This window comes from Myxine glutinosa, chromosome 1 (assembly GCF_964187855.1).
Source record: "Myxine glutinosa chromosome 1, kmMyxGlut1.1, whole genome shotgun sequence".
Lineage (NCBI taxonomy): Eukaryota > Metazoa > Chordata > Myxini > Myxiniformes > Myxinidae > Myxine > Myxine glutinosa.
In genome coordinates, this window is record NC_136261.1 from 277,282,525 (window position 1) to 277,300,140 (window position 17,616).

Genomic DNA, 17,616 nt, shown 5'->3' on the forward strand with positions numbered 1-17,616 from the left:
GGTGATAGAGGTAGTTTTTTTCGGTTTTTCCAAGAGGGCGGCCGAACCACGTGACCTATGACGTCATAATATTTTTTATCTCCACCAATTTATTCCCAGGTGACACAAGAAATTTCATCTTGATCAGATGAAGTTCTGTACTTGCCAAATTATGACGTCATAATGGAGGCACCTATGACATCATTAACATATTTTATTCCCCATGGAGAGTTCTTTACAATGAGCCATGTCTCAATTTTTTCTATGCCGCGCTTTCGGAGATATAGAGGTGCAAGTTTTTTCGGTTTTTCCAAGATGGCGCCCGTACCACGTGACGTATGATGTCATAATTATAATTTAAAAATTATACAGGTGCAGTTGCACCTATGGTGAAAATTTCCTGTCAATCGGACCAACGATTGCAGAGAAAATCATATTTATTCTGTGCGGACAAACAAACAAACTAACAAATGGACTCAAATGCAATACCCTCTCCTCAGGAGAGGGTAATAACCCAATGAGCCGAGCTACAACGACAAAAAGGACAAAGACTTGAGATTTTAAACTTTTGCTTGAAATTTCAAATCAGTAAGGTTATGGGAATCTAACCTTGGGTCAAAACATCCAATACAAATGCCTAAATATCAGCAAATGAGCATTTAAGGATAACCATTTTTCACAGTGGAAGACAACTTTATGGATATGCAGAGGCAGAGTTTTAACTGCAAACCCATCACAGTTAGATGTCCTACTAACACCATCACATAACGCCTTGTGCATAAAAACAGAGCATTGGACTGCTTCCAGCTTCATACAATTAAAACCTTTTGGAGTTGAAAGAGAGGCTTGGTTGGAAAAAAAACAACTGCAGAAAATTCAAACTGGACAGCATCACTTGCTGTTCTTACAATTGCCAAAAATTAAAGCCATCATTGCGTGATTCTTTATGAAGATGAGATTCAAACGGATTAATTTGTGAACCACAATACTTGTAGCACAATGCGAGTTTGTTATACTAGGGCATGCCCGTACTATATATATATCTAAAATTATATCCCCCCCCTCTATTTACATGAAATGGTTTGGTCCATTCGCAAAGCCAAAGCGGACGGCTTGCGAGTACGGTGACAATCCCCCCCCTCTATTTACATGAAATGGTTTGGTCCAAAGCGAACGGCTTGCGAGTACGGTGACAATCCCCCCCCTCTATTTACATGGAATGGTTTGGTCCAAAGCGAACGGCTTGCGAGTACGGTGACAATCCCCCCCCCCCCCCCTCTATTTACATGCAATGGTTTGGTCCAAAGCGAACGGCTTGCGGAGTTTGGTAAAGAAATCGCCATAGCTCGGTAACTACTTGTCCGATTAATTTAAAACCTTGAAAAGGCACATCCTCGGGTCCCCAGCAATATACCTGGCAAGTTTCAAGTATATCGGACCGGTAGTTGTCGAGAAACAGCGGTCGCATACACACACACAGACACACACACAGAGATTACTGGAATTATAGATAGATACAATGTAGGCTTTGTGAGTAATTGTAATAGGCAAATGTGAGTAATAGTACCATGGTTTCCTTTGCGAAAATAAGTTTTATACAATGTAGGCTTTGGCGGAAGAATCAAACACCTGGTTAGAATCAATTCCCCCAATCGGAACCGCGGCTCGGATCCCAATTTCTCCAGGGTTCATTACCCGCCTGTAGTGGTTCCAATTCTCCAGAGACAATTCCTACTATGGAACATGTAGACCTCCACATCTCACTTCCTCCACCGAAAATCGGTTCTTGGTTACATCAAATTGTATCAAAAGCCTCTTGTCATAATCTTTATGTACTGCATTAGCAAGGTACATATTGATGTACCGAACCCTAACCCGATTGACTTTAAATTCCACATTCCTGTGCCACCTTCAGTCAAATGTCAGGCATTGGCAACCGGTTCAAAAAGGACTTTGGCAAAACATTTACTGCAGCTGAATGTTTTCAATGTCGATGGCGAAACTGTAAATGACAAATCGGCGAATGTCATGGGTGGAAACCCTCACATAATTTCCTCATTCTCCTTGAAGCTCAATCTCTCTATATTTTCATTCCAAGCAGCATCCTTCCAATCACAAATTAATACTATAGCATTAATATAACAAAATACAATGTTAAAAACACTCGTGATGTAAACTAATATAGACTCCGATCTGACGTGATAACCAATGCAGACAAATCTGCCGGCGAGAAAGGGTGGATATGAAACACCTTGTACAAACCGAAACTCAAATAAATTGAATTGAAGAATTTATAAAACCTCCCACCCACCCGAGGACACCCGTTGGGTCCCCAAACGTTCCACAGAAGGTTTGGCAGGGCGAGCCCCAAAACAGTGTTCCCAAGTTTGGGGATGGACAGACAGACACTAAAAAAAAAAAAAAAAACACCTTTAGAGGCCATTTTTTCCCCGCAAAGCAGGGGTTGGCCTTTTTCGGGAACCGTGGTTGTTGTTGTTTTTCGGTCCCCTTTTTGAAGCAATGTTTTACGGCCGGATGCCCTTCCTGACGCCAACCCTTTTTGCCGCCTTTAACGACAAACAGGGAATTACCAGTGAACTGGTACTCAATTAGCCGACCTCGGAAGGATGACAGGCTGAGTCAACCCCCCTGGCGTTAATTCAGCGATCGACCGGGATTCGAACCCAGGATCGTAGGATCCTAAGCCGGCACCCTAGCCGCTAGCCCAACACCAGGGTCAGACAGACACTCCTGTTTCATAATAAAGATTAAAGTAGTCGGATTTCACCATCCATTTGGATGTCTGTCATGCTGTTTTCATTGGGACGGCATTTACAAGCATGGGGGAAAACCCTTTATGGCGATGAATAAATTAATGACTCAATGAGGAGCAATGTATTAATTCAGAAACCAATTCTGATAACTACTAACAAGCCATAGCAAATTATCCAATGATTCTTAATAATATCATTATCGTAATAATAATGATGCAATGTTAATAATGTTACGTGGAAGGGGGGTGAGGGGGATCCTTAGCTAGACTGTGGTAAGTGTAGTATGATGGTTCGTGTGTCATGCACCTGTGTGTCTAGAGGTCCATGTGTCATGCAACAGGGATCTGTCGGAGTCGTTTGTCATTTGTTACATGTGACAATGAGGTGGTAGCATATGTAAATGTATAGACAGGCTAGACATTCATTTTATAAGAATAAACACCTCTTGTTTGTGGGTGAGGCTACGTGAAGATTTCCTATGACAGAGGCATGTGTGCTATAAGGCCATTACAATGTCTGGCCAGTGTATGCGGGCAATGGTGGTGGTGGCGAAGTGTCCTGTGGAGCTGGAAGTGCCAATGTACATTGACTTTATTGGGGCCGCCCCGTGGGCAGGGCGGCCCAGCAGCAAGAAGAAAAAAAAAAAAGAGACCTGGAGGTCTCTTGTATTTTTGGAGATATCAGGAAGCCTCGTGTGAAAGGAGAACAAACAAGTGGTTCACGGAGGGTTTTTTTTGGTTGACATTGACCGTGGCTTTGTCTGTGGAATCAACCCTAGCTAGGATCACCCTGTACTTTTGGAGGAGAAGGAAGATTGAGGGCAGACCAGGAGACCTCGTTTGAAAAGGACAAAGAGGGCCACGAGGCATGGTTGAGGAACTACCCGTTGCTGGCCTTCCTCTTGCCCGATTTTCATTGTGCTCCGTTTAGTTTTCTGAATTTTGGGTGCTACTCACTGTTGGTGCTGCTCATGGCAGTTTTTACCTTGTCTTTGGACCAACTTCATCACTGGCTCTTGTCTCGCACCTGGTTTACAAAGCGGACTACATCGAGTCCTGTGTCCCCCACCCCCCTGCACATTGTAGAGAAAATGCAAGTGTCCACCTGCATTCTTACCTTGCTGTACAAGTGTGATCTGTGGCACCAAGTAGGTTAGGATTTGCGTTTTATTTATCATCATTGTATATAAGTTTGCATATTGCCATTTACCTCTGTGTCCTTTTTGATTCACTTGATTCAAACCGTTTTTTTGTTTTCATCTTGTTCCCTGTGCTTTTTTTTATATACAAAATAACCCATTCAACAGGTAAGAAAACGTGCTTGAGCCATCTGCTTTTTGCGTGCGTTTGCTGTCGATTTTGGCTCGTTTGAATGATTTATTGAACTGAAGAATTTATTGAACATAGTACAATAAAAGACCATTTGGGCCATCTCCCAAGACTAAAGGTTCTGGCACTGAGGTATAAAGCATTAATGGATCCTTGGACATGACAATAATAATAATCATATCGTAATATCAGCGTCAATGCTCGGTTTCAAAGCTGTGTATTATTCATGATTCAAACGGAAGCTTGTTAAGAAACTGCTTTGGCAGTTCTGAAGCTCTGTAACAGATGCAGGAAAATGCAGCAATATTCACAGATGCAGGAAAATGCAGCAATATTCACAGATGCAGGAAAATGCAGCAATATTCACAGATGCAGGAAAATGCAGCAATATTCACAGATGCAGGAAAATGCAGCAATATTCACAGATGCATGAAAATGCAGCAATATTCACAGATGCAGGAAAATGCAGCAATATTCACAGATGCAGGAAAATGCAGCAATATTCACAGATGCAGGAAAATGCAGCAATATTCACAGATGCAGGAAAATGCAGCAATATTCACAGATGCAGGAAAATGCTGCAATATTCACAGATGCAGGAAAATGCTGCAATATTCACAGATGCAGGAAAATGCTGCAATATTCACAGATGCAGGAAAATGCAGCAATATTCACAGATGCAGGAAAATGCAGCAATATTCACAGATGCAGGAAAATGCTGCAATATTCACAGATGCAGGAAAATGCTGAAATATTCACAGATGCAGGAAAATGCTGTAATATTCACAGATGCAGGAAAATGCTGCAATATTCACAGATGCAGGAAAATGCTGCAATATTCACAGATGCAGGAAAATACTGCAATATTCACAGATGCAGGAAAATGCTGCAATATTCACAGATGCAGGAAATTGCAGCAATATTCACAGATGCAGGAAAATGCTGCAATATTCACAGATGCAGGAAAATGCTGCAATATTCACAGATGCAGAAAAATGCAGCAATATTCACAGATGCAGGAAAATGCAGCAATATTCACAGATGCAGGAAAATGCTGCAATATTCACAGATGCAGGAAAATGCAGCAATATTCACAGATGCAGAAAAATGCAGCAATATTCACAGATGCAGGAAAATGCAGCAATATTCACAGATGCAGGAAAATGCTGCAATATTCACAGATGCAGGAAAATGCTGCAATATTCACAGATGCAGGAAAATGCTGCAATATTCACAACAACAACAACAACACAACATGCATTTTCAGGCCATTTTCCCTGCTAGAGCGGGGGGTTAGCCTTGCGGTCCCTGTGACAATCTTCTCCATTTTGCCCTATTTTCTGCATCTCTCCCTGTTAACACCCTTGCCCGCATTTCTTCTTCCACCATCTTTAGCCATGTCTTTCTCGGTCTTCCCCGTCCTCTACTTCCTTCTACATTCATTTCCATCACTCTTCTCAACCAGTCACTTTCATCCTTCCTCAACACATGACCAAACCATCTCAAACTGTTCTTCTTCACAGCATCAATCACAGGCTCTATTCCCATCATCTTTCGCAATTCATCATTTGTCCTCCTCGTTCTCTCTCTCAAAGTATCGTTGAGTTGAACAAGTTGGCAGTTGTTTGGAATCTTCTCCACTTGTAGATGATCTTCCAGACAGTCGAATGATTGATTTCAAATTGTTTGGAGATCTTTTTAAATCCCTTCCCAGACTCGTAGGCATCTATAACCTTCTTTCTGAAGGCATCAGAGAGCTCTTTTGATCGAGGCATGGTGATGCCGCACACTTCAACAACAAAGAGCAAACCAAACTACATGTCTGAGGTTTAAATAGGACAGGTTCCTCCAAGATCCTCTCTAACGATGTTCTAATCATTTGCACCTGAGCTGGTGCACCTGATTCTTATTTTAGGTTTTTGAAGTAGTGATAAATGTAGGGGTGTACTTACTTTTTCCACATGCGAAATTTGCATTTATGTTTATTTAAATTATACAATGGACTACAAAATGTAAATGTTTCATGATATTTGTTATATCATATCACCTTTATCTATCAATATTGTTGAAATGAAGATCAAATAGCTGTATGTTGAAATATGTTGAAAAAGTCAAAACTTTACATGGGGTGTACTTACTTTTTCACGTGACTGTATATGGGGAACCGCCCAAGCCTAATCCAATTGCACTTGAACCTACACAATTTGGTTTCAGACAACACAAACCAAGATTATCTCATGTGAATACATTTGTTCTGGCATTTCTACACAGCTGTCATGTGTGCTAAAAGGTGAACAAAGATGTGAGTTTCACTTCCAATGTTCACATTCAAATGAGAATTGTAACTCATCCACAAAAGACGCTGTAACTTAACCATCGCTTGGTGTGGTGGCCTTCGTAACAGCCTTGACTAATCGAAAAAATAATGTTATGTTGTGTGTAAAGTTGTCCATCGTGTCCTGTTTGAAATGAAATGTAAAGGTAGATGTCCTTGCCTTTTATACAATGCATGTACAACAGTAGGGTGGCCCAAAAATGAAGTAAAAAAAAATAACAACGTTTGAATTCCTATTCTCCATAAGGCTCTTTCTGTTCGATATCACAAAATAAGCCTACATGCCAAAAATCCGGAAGATTGGCCAATATTTAAAGGTCGCAACCTCAAAGTAGCAACCTCAGCTCTTTCACGAGCCTCGATTCAGTATACAAAAAAAAAAGAAAAAAAAGTAAAGATCTCTAAATTCCATAATATCACTCATTTTATGTAAATTTTACGTAAACGTAAAGAGCCAAAAACAATACCTACTACGACTTGTCGCCAGCCACCGAAAAATATTTCCAGTTCCGCCAAAGTTGTCTTTCATAAAGAAAGAGTAACTGGTGTGACGTTGTTTGTTTATATGAAACGATTTTGTTCAGTCGTATTAACTGATATTACATGCATGTTATAATATATATTTGTATAACATGTGTGCTTTGTGCTTGACTTTGTGTTTTTGAAATAAACATCGATATTGTATTTTTGTTTCAAATCCTTAAAATATAGGGACTGGTCGCGACCTCTAAATATTGTTGTGGTTTTGGAATAAAGGATAATCCCCCTCGTAGGTAGACGCACCACAACATGTAGCCTCGCGATAGTTCAGTTATTTCTTAGTGAATGTAAGCGTAGTCCTTTACAGTGTTTAGTTTTGCATTGAGCAGGCCCGTGAGTAGGGCGGTCTTTTGGCGATAGCATGCCACGTGGCAGGCCTGAACAAGTCTAGCGAGGCCGAAGGGAGGAGCTGCAGGAGGAGTGGCCGGTAAGCAACGAGCCGCCAATCAGGGCTCGAGGGGAGTGGTTAACCACGACGATGAGAGGTGGGGTTTGGAACATTCGAGTAGGGCGGGGGCGGAGCCATATAACCCTGCTCCGCCATATAACCCGGCTCCGCCATATAATCGGTCGCCCCGGAGCGACCGATGGAGCCATATAACCCCCCCCCCCCCCCCCACCTCAGTTCCCCGATGAGATCAGTTCCCTATGAGACGAGTTTGAGTTCCCTGTGAGAGTGAGTGGAGTTGAGTTGAGCTTGAGCATGCACGAGAACGCGCCACTGAACGAGTGCATTGAATTTCCGGTTATCGTGATTGTACACAAACTTGCCCCGTGCCCTGTGCTGTATTAATTGGCGCTCGAGAAGACGACCATTCTGGGCCACAGACGAGCGATTTCCTCCCTGCCTGCCTTCTCCCGCATACGTGCCGTGACCGCCAGAGCCACGCCGGGCGAGCTGCCCCGGAGCGACCGATGGCAAAGCACGTTTGGCGCACGAACTTCTTCTCTTCTCCCCGTGTGCGTAAGTGGGCCCTGTGTCTGGGATTTGGTGTTAAGATTGATTAAGCTTCTGCTCTGTGTCTCTGCGAATCATTGTAAATAATAATAAATTGTGTTATTCCTCCGATTTGACCGTTCCCGTCCCTTCCATTGATTGGCCTCGCATGGTACGACTAGAACCGCTCGAATCGGGTTCCATAAAAGTAACGGCACGAATCTCGTGATACGCATACCGCTTGTGCGTACTCGATTAAGCGTGGCTTGTGCGAGGTTCGGTCCCCGCTTTCGTGGCAGCGTGGGTTAAAGGTACGTGTGACGTTGACCCGATACCCTTTTTCACGCTTGCTCCGGAAGTGGCGATTCGGCCTCGTGGACCCGAAGACCCAGGGGGAAAAAAAGGGGTTAATTCCCCCCTTTGTAACGGGAACGGGCTTCGGGAGATCCGCAACAATATTGTACAATCTGTCAAATTTTTGGCATGAGTTCTTACATCTTGATATGGAACACGGCTAGTCTTGTGGAGAAAGATATTTTCAACTTTCATTTTTTTGGGCCACCCTAATGTACAGTTATGAACATGAACAATGAAATGTCAATGCACAAGTTTTTTTTCTGCATTGCAAGCAGGCAAAATCATGCAAAACATAATAGAGCAAATGCTTTCATTTTGGGACAGATTCGAGGTGAAAAAAAAAAAATTCGATTGTCTTTTCACAATCACCAACAAAGATGCTTTAGAACTTGATTTCTGCTGTGTTTCTTTAATTCAGTTCCATTCCCTGGAATTTGACACATCCACCAAGGCCTGCTACATTAGTCATGTATAATTAATCTGTGTCACAATTACTTCAGTATTGTAAACAATATAAGAGTACAAAGGCGAAAAGGGAGGCCAGTTTCCGAAAATGAAACCAAGGCCTCAATCATGAACCTCAAAAACCTCAAATCCCCAATCGCATCATGAATCTCAAATCCCCAATCCTCCTCCGATGTCAACCGCCAATGTAAAATGCATCCATTTCACTGCAGCAGTCTTCATATAATGCAAAAGTTGGATAGTTAAATTAAGTACACATACAAACCCATGGTAATAAAAAAATAAAACCTTTGTACAAATGTGATTTATAATAAAGATATACACTGCTAGCATGGATCGGCCTTTGTGACGATAACATTGATCATCGTGGCAGATATTGCTCGAGCACTAGTCGTATGGCGAGTGCAAGTTGATAAAGGCCTGAGTTGGATTTGCATACGGAGGGCAAGAATACAGTGAACCCCATCACCATAAATAACACAAAGTCATGGCCAAAACAATCATCAAGTGTCCAGCCTTGCGTGAAACAGACACAAAAATGGAGGCCAGCCTCGGTTAATGATCTATTCACGAAACAAAAAACAATAGCCCTGAATTGCACAACTTTCACGAGGCAACTTCCAAGAACAATCAGTGTGCCAGGAGCATCAAATATTGCAAAACGAAATTCTATAACAAAATCAAATTATATTTGCAAAACTGTATTCCAAGATACAGGTCACCTTTTAAAAAAGGTGAAGACTTATTGAAAAATATACCATCAACCTGAAAATGATGACACCTGACATTCACCAATAAAACCTTCGTGTCAATTTCTCATGTGGCTTTGACTGTCTTCTGTCGATGAAATTGCCACCGAATATGATCAAATACTATCTCAACAGAACTCTGGAGATCAGTTCTAGTGTGAAAGCTCCACAAGCTATTCTCAAGACCAGACCTTAGATATTCAAGTGAGGAAGTAATCAGACGTAACCAAATCCTTCACTGCCCTCTGTGATGGCAATTTTGAGCATTTTGTGCAGCTCTTGGCAAGAGTCGTAAGTAGGTAGGCACAGTTGGTTGAAACTAGTGGGAAGGAAGGAGGGAAGTAGAAGGACATGATTGAAAGAACAATTAGAAGACAGGGCAGCATGTATAACCATACATATCTTACTATAATTCACCAAATGTCTGTCTGTCTGTTCCCAGGTACCGCAAAAACGGCTAACCGATCGCAACGAAATTTTGGGTGGGTAATCCTGGGACCCCCTGGAGTAAAATAGGCTATATTGTTTTTCCAATTTTTTCAATTTTCCAGTTTTTCCAAACACGATGGAATAATATTTACCGATATGAACAGTGATGTGGCTTTTATTGAAATTCTACAAATACCGTTTAGATTTTGATGATTTGGGTGTGATATGATTTAACGGATGTTTATATAAATCATTTAAAATAAAAAAGTCTTCAATTTCTGATATTTTGCCTTTTCATTTGGGCCTCTCAATTGAAGCCCCGCCCGTTGCTAGTGGGGGGGGGGGGGGGGCGGGGGGGATGGGGTCAAACCTGGATCCACTTTGATCCCTGGTAGACCCCTTAGATCCCGATTTTTTTTAATGCCGTGAACAAACTTTAGCCACAACATAGCAAATATCATTTGTGCCAAATTTGGTCACAATCCCATCAGCGGTTTCAGAGAAGAAGTTGCAAGTGTTTACGGACGGACGGACGACGTGCCATCGTATAAGCGCCCCTGAACTTCGTTCCAGGTGAGCTAAAAATGAGCATAAATTGAAGCAAGAGGAACTAAAAATAACATAAAACATTAAACAAATCTCAAAAAGAAATGCGAATAAATTCTCCGTTGACCCTTATATAAAAATACAACAACACAACAAAAAGCATGCATACATTCAGGTGACATAGTCGTCTCTCACCAAGTGTGTGCAGTCGGAAGAGTCCCATGAAATGTTGAGGCAATAATTTGGAACGTTGGCGTGAGCTCTGAGAAACCTCCTGAAGGAAGCTGAGAGGACCCCGTGCTGAACTGAAGCAACCGCGCAAGCTCTTCTTGTGTGAGGCTGGCCACCACGGTCCAAAACCAAGGCATCACCTGCATCATTAGGCATAACCACACATTACTCAAAGCACAAACCCCATTTAAAGGTAATTGCACCCGAAGAGACCAACCACATAAATCATGATCACAAAGGAATGGACATGACTGATTAGCAGTTTGGACATGGATAACATGAACAGACACTTGGACACAGGAAGTCTATTTGGCCCATCTCACCGGTGTCACATTAATATAATATTTTGCATTATAGATTACGACTTAAACGGATATAAAAGGTAAATGCAGCACTCCAGTAAAATGAAACCAAACAGGACATTAGGTATACAGTATATGCTTTTCTAGAAAGGATCAGCATCCTAATTATTACAAGACAAAAATGACATGTCATGGTAAATTTGGGTGATTATAGTGACAGATCTGAGCTGCTTCTGTACTTGGACAATGGTTATTTATAGTACAGTATATATATGTACACACACACACACACACACACACACACACACACACACACACACACACACACACACACACACACACACACACACACACACACACACACACACACACACACACACTCCTCGACCTACGATGGGGTTACGATCCGACAAGCAGGTCGTAAGTCGAAGTGGTCAAAAGTCGAATCACCCCTCATGGACTTATTATATATTACTTATTAAATATTTCCAAGTCCGTATTCCAACATAGCATCATTTGCTAAAAGTCATACAGCCTAAATCCCATAATCCAATCCAATCCATACACGGTACAATAAATACAGTGTATGGATTGGATTTCACAGCTTCTCGGATGTGGTGTTTATCCTTCAAAATGGTGGACACCGTCGAATGTGAGAGGCCTACGTCACGTGAGATGGCGGCCACGCATTTTCCGTTCTCGAGCTGCACGATTATTTTCATCTTTAACTTCAATTCGATCACCTTCCTCTTCTTTTTCTCCGATCCATCCGTGGATGCACTCTTCCTCTTGCTAGAAATGATGATGGCAGTACAGTATACACACACTTATAGGCGATGGAGCATAAGGGATGTTGTCAGCGCGAGACACAAGGAGCAACTGAGATTTTTGCGACGGTCGTAAGTGCGAGTCATCGTAAGTCGCCAACGTCATAACTCGGAGTCTGTGTATGTGTGTGTATATATATATATATATATATATATATATATATATATATATATATATATATATATATATATATATATATATATATATAGTAAATAGTAATAAATAGTAATCGTATTTTCAACCTTTTTTTCGTCTTCTTATTCCTTTTCTTCACATCCGTCGTCTTTGTCTTTTCCATATTGAATAGCTGTGGCGTGATACGGCCAACGTCTGGGTGAATCGGGTGAATCGGGGAAACTGTTACGTCGCGGTGCCTCCGCTCGGCAAACCAACATCCTTAACCGCGGACCGTAACTATATATATATATATATATATATGGCGCTCGATATATATGGCTATATATATATATATATATATATATATATATATATATATATATATATATATAGTTACGGTCCGCGGTTAAGGATGTTGGTTTGCCGAGCGGAGGCACCACGACCTAACAGTTTCCCCGATTCACCCGATTCACCCAGACGTTGGCCGTATCACGCCACAGCTATTCAATATGGAAAAGACAAAGACGACGGATGTGAAGAAAAGGCATAAGAAGACGAAAAAAAGGTTGAAAATACGATTACTATTTATTACTATTTACAGGCTCAAAATAACCAAGGAGAAGGAAAGATAATAAAATAATTTACAGAAGCTTTTAGAGACACAGGGAAAATACTAGCTTATACAGACTTAATTAACTACCCAGGACAGAACAAACAGAAACGGACTCACACGGGGAATTGCAGAGTGGATTGGCTGGAAGGAGAGCGAGGTCCAAACTGGTCCTGCAGCACGATCGGCTCGTTGGGCAGCCGCCGTCCCTTCGCGGCCCTGCTCAAAACCGCCGTCCAGGCCCCAAACGGCTGTCGAGTGTTGTTGCTGCTGTGGACGCTGCTGCAGGCGACGCTGCTGCTGCTGCTGCTGTGGACGCTGCTGCTGGCGAGCAAGGCGACGAATAGCAGGCTTTGTGCTTCCCTGGATGATCTCCTTTCTCTCTCTTGGACCTCACAACCCAGCTCTCTCTTTTGCACCTCACCACGCAGCTCAGCCTTGGACCTCACAACTCAGCTCTTGTCATAGCTCATCTCCGTAAAAGCTCATCTCCTTGGGGAACGTCCCGCGGCGGGTTATATAGGCCCCGCCCCTCAACCTTCGCGAACCTCCTTGATGTTTCTCTCCACACCCTCTCCAAGTCCAACCCTTGTTCGTGGTTGGTTGAGTGGGGCTGACTCACTCCTCCCCTCTATGACGAGGTGGGGACCCGCCTTTCTTCCCCAACCCTGCCTCGTGGTCAATGGCGGCAATTGTTGGTTGGCAATGCGAATGGCAATTGTTGAAAGGGGAAATGGAGGTTTTTGGGAATGGGAATGAAGGGAATCTATCTTTTTCACTTGGTGCAATGGAGTGTCATGTTAATGGAAGACACAGCCTTAATCTAAACACATAATAAAGATATAAGCTACTGAACAAGGGTTTTATCGTGTCCTTCAATGTGTGCTTTATGGAATTAACTACCGGGACGCCCCTTTTAACCTTTACACAACACTGGAGGCAGGAGGGGCCAGAATCAAACAATTTACTATACAATACAAAAAAAACATAATCCTCATATCCGCAACAATATATATATATATATATATATATATATATATATATATATATATATATATATGTGTGTGTGTGTGTGTGTGTGTGTGTGTGTGTGTGTGTATATGTACAGTCGTGGCCAAAATATTGGCACCCTTGCACTTTTTTCAAATAACTCACAATTTTCTCTAAAAATAAGTTGAAATTGACAAAAGTATTTGGTCTCCACAATTCTTTATTTCATAGTTAACATTACAGAACCTTTGTTTTTGATTCAGAACTTAATAAATTATTTTAAATCAGAAAATAAAAATAAATAGCATTGACAAAATAATGGACACCCTCGACTTAATATTTGGTAGCACAGCCTTTGGACAAATAATTGCAGTCAAGAGTTTCCTATAGCCATGAATGAGCTTCCTACACCTCTCTACTGGAGGTTTGGCCCACTCTTCTTGTGCAAACTCCTCCAGTTCTCCCAGATTTGAAGGGTGCCTTCTCCCAAAGGCTGTTTTCAGATCTCCCCACAGGTGTTCAATGGGATTTAAATCTGGACTCATTGCTGGCCACTTCAGAACAGTCCAACGTTTTGTCTTGAACCATTCCTGGGTGTTTTTTGAAGTTTGTTGGGGTTATTGTTCTGCTGCAAGACCCATGACCTTCGACAGAGACCAAGCTTTCTGACACTGGGTTGAACATTGCGTCCAAAATGCCTTAGCAATCTCCTGATTTCATGATGCCATGCACACATTCAAGGCACACAGTGCCAGAGGCAGCACAGCAACCCCAAAACATCACTGAACCTCCTCTATGTTTGACTGTAGGGGAGGTATTCTTTTCTTTGAAGGCTTCATTTTGTTTTCTGTAAACATAGAGATGATGTGCTTTACCAAAAAGCTCTAATTTGGTCTCATCTGTCCACAAGACATTCTCCCAGAAGGATTTTGGCTTGTTCAGGTGTGTTTTGGGAAGCTCCAGTCAGGCTTTTTTTAATGTCTCTCTCTCAGCAGTAGTAGTGGGGTCCCCTGGGGTCTCCTTTCATTGAGGTGGTGACGGATGGTGCGAGTTGAAACTGTCGTACCTCGTGTCTGAAGGTCACCTTTAATCTGTTTGGCAGTTGATTGAGGTGCTTTCTCCACCATTCGAACAATCCTTCGCTGCAATCTACGATCAAGTTTTCTCTTGCGGCCACGTCCAGGGAGGTTGGCTACAGTGCCATGGGCCTTAAAACTTCCTGATAGCTGTGTACGGTGGACACAGGAACATCAAGGTCTCTAGAGATGGACTTGTAGCCTTGAGATTGTCCATGCTTGGCTACAATATTGTGTCTGACCTCCTCAGACAATTCTCTGGTTTTCTTTCTTTTCTCCATGCTCATTGCGGTACACACAGTGACACAAAACAGCAGAATGACTCCTTTTCTCTATTCAAACTGGTTGAATGAGTGATTTTTATATTGCAGGCACCTGCAACTCACCACAGGTGAGTTCAATCCCAAAGTAAAGGAGAATCACCTGCTTGAAATCTAATTATTTCTAACAACATTCTAAAAGGCACCAATAATATTGTCCGGGCCATTTTAGGATTTCTGTGTGGAATAAGATAAGATTTACTAATTTTTCTGTTTTTTTTGTTTTGTTTTTTTCCACAGCAAACGAAAGAAATACATATGTGGATACCAAAATATTTTTTAACTTCAACAATTTTCTGGAAGAAATGGTGCATTATTTGAAAAAAAGTGCAAGGGTGCCAAATATTTTAGCCACGGCTGTATGTTATCCAACTGTTAAGTGAAGATGAAGAATGAAGCACATCTTGTACATTTTGTATTGCATACAGGATAAATATGGAATTATTTATGGCTGAAATGGTGCTTTTTTCTTTCTTTTTTGTGGATACAAGATTGAGGCTCGTGAAAGAGCGAACATTAATCATACAAAAAGTGAAACCGACACATAAAACACATAATAAGGGGTGCGGTAGACAAGATGGGGAGAGAGGGGGAAGGACACAAACACAACATTTGTGAGCAGGGACATCGAGAGAACTGTGGGAGGGAGAGGGCTTGGGGGGAGGTGGGAGAGGTATAAAACATATGGACACTGCAAGGACTTCCAAGAAAGCAGTTGGAATTTCAAACAAGGTGGATCTGGGGTGAATTAGTGGGGGTAGAAAAGATCAAGGTTTTGGATGGGGGAAGATAAGAGATGGTGGTGATCAGCTGTTTTAAAGACCTGGAGGGAGGAGTGGGATTGAAGGGAGTGGGGGAGTTTGTTCCAGAGGCGGGAGAAAAGAGGAATGAAGGCGGGAAGGTGAGCAGAGAGTCTTGATTTTGGCAGTTTAACCATAAGAGGGTTGCTGGCAGATCTTGTGCGACCTGTAGGAATATTGGGGGGACAGAGCACAGAGAGAGCTGGGGGAGCAAGGCCAGAAAGGAGTCGGTAGAAGACAGAAAGACCACCAACCTGCCTGCGGTGAGTGAGTGAAAGGCCCTCGGAGTTAGCTTCATCGCGGGGGATTCGAACATATTCGAGATATGAACATATACCTCGTAATAAACATCTCTGTTTACCCTCCATCCCTATCCATGATATTCTCTATCCATGTTAACCATTCCCTACTTTTCCCAATCTATTTCCAGTGCTGTTTCCTTCTCTCCTCTCTAACACATATATCACATACAAAACGAGGACACGTGACAACAGACAAATCAACACAGTATATGGGATTTTAATCAAGCAGTTTACCCATTTATAATTCACCTTATTCATGAAGTCGTTACTGTAACTCTGAACAACAGTGTGCTTCTGAAAGTCCTCAACTCAATGCTGCCCATTCCACACATCAGCAGCTGAGGAGAAATTGGATGGCAGTTGTATGCAATTTACCTAGAACAAATACAAAATCAGCTCCACTTCTCTATATCACTTTCTCCAGTCTCTAAATTGTAATTCACAAGTTAGACCTGAAACCATATTACCATTAAATCTAAATTTATGACCCAAATCTAGTCCATTTGTACAAAACACACGGTGAAGTGTGAATTGCACTGTACATGCTGGATACGCACAAGCATACAAACACACACACACACACACACACACACACACACACACACACACACACACACACACACACACACACACACACACACACACACACACACACACACACACACACACACACCAAAGGCTGGGAAGGACAGCACATTCACCTCAGTGCTGTCTAGCCTGGATTCAAATCTTGGACCAGCTATAAATTGTCATTCATGAATGTGTGTGCCTCGGATGGATTATTTGGTGGATTTTAAACATCCGCGGTTAAAACATTTAATCAGTTGGTCTTCACAAAAAGTAGTGAGCTAAGGCTGGCACCCTGGCCAAATGCTTGCTATACCTACCAGGGGGCACAGCTGTGACCCCAACAAATGATGCTACCCACAGCCATGTGCTGCATACGAAAAAAGAACACAAAAACATACGCATATAGTATATATACATATATATACATACACATATATACATCTAGATATAATTCACCATTTAATGTGATGAGGACGGGCCAATCTGTAAGCCAAGCTCCGCTCCTCCAACACACCTGACGTATGATGCTCAATCGGCTGGAGGGGCGTTCTTTATCATTTTAACATCAATTTGATCGTGGAACATTTGTATGTTAATTTTCATTCTGTATGAACCACATTTAGAGGCCATTTTCCCCCCGCGAGCAGGGGTTGGCCTTTTTTGGTCCCCTTTTTCCCCTTTTTGAAGTAATGTGTTATGGCCGGGTGCCCTTCCTGCCGCCAACCCTGTTAGTCGCCTCTTGCGACACACAGCGAATTACCAGTGAACTGGTATTCAATTTGCCGACCTCGGTAGGATGACAGGCTGAGTCAACCCCACTGGTGTTAATTCAGCGATCGACCGGGATTCGAACCCAGGCTCCTAGGATCCCAAGCCGGCACCCTAACCACTAAGCCAACACCAGGCTTAATTACTCCCTGCAGGGAGTAATGCATTCAATCGTGTCCGTCCATGTGTGTGTGTGTGTGTGTTCGTGTTCGTGTGTTTGTGAACAAGATATCTGGAAATGTTCTGAACGGATTTCGATGAAA

The 17,616-nt window shown here is 42.3% G+C and overlaps 1 protein-coding gene across 1 annotated transcript in view; it reads right to left on the reverse strand.

The window, feature by feature from the left end:
• Window positions 1-8,639: 8,639 nt before the first annotated feature.
• Window positions 8,640-17,616, reverse strand: part of AREL1 (apoptosis resistant E3 ubiquitin protein ligase 1) — a 165,732-nt gene continuing 156,755 nt past the window's right edge. The window contains 4 exon segments of the mRNA XM_068132168.2: window positions 8,640-9,783; window positions 10,635-10,810; window positions 16,265-16,326; window positions 16,329-16,353. Of these exon segments, the coding sequence (XP_067988269.2) occupies window positions 9,681-9,783; window positions 10,635-10,810; window positions 16,265-16,326; window positions 16,329-16,353 (366 nt within the window). The 3' untranslated portion in view covers window positions 8,640-9,680.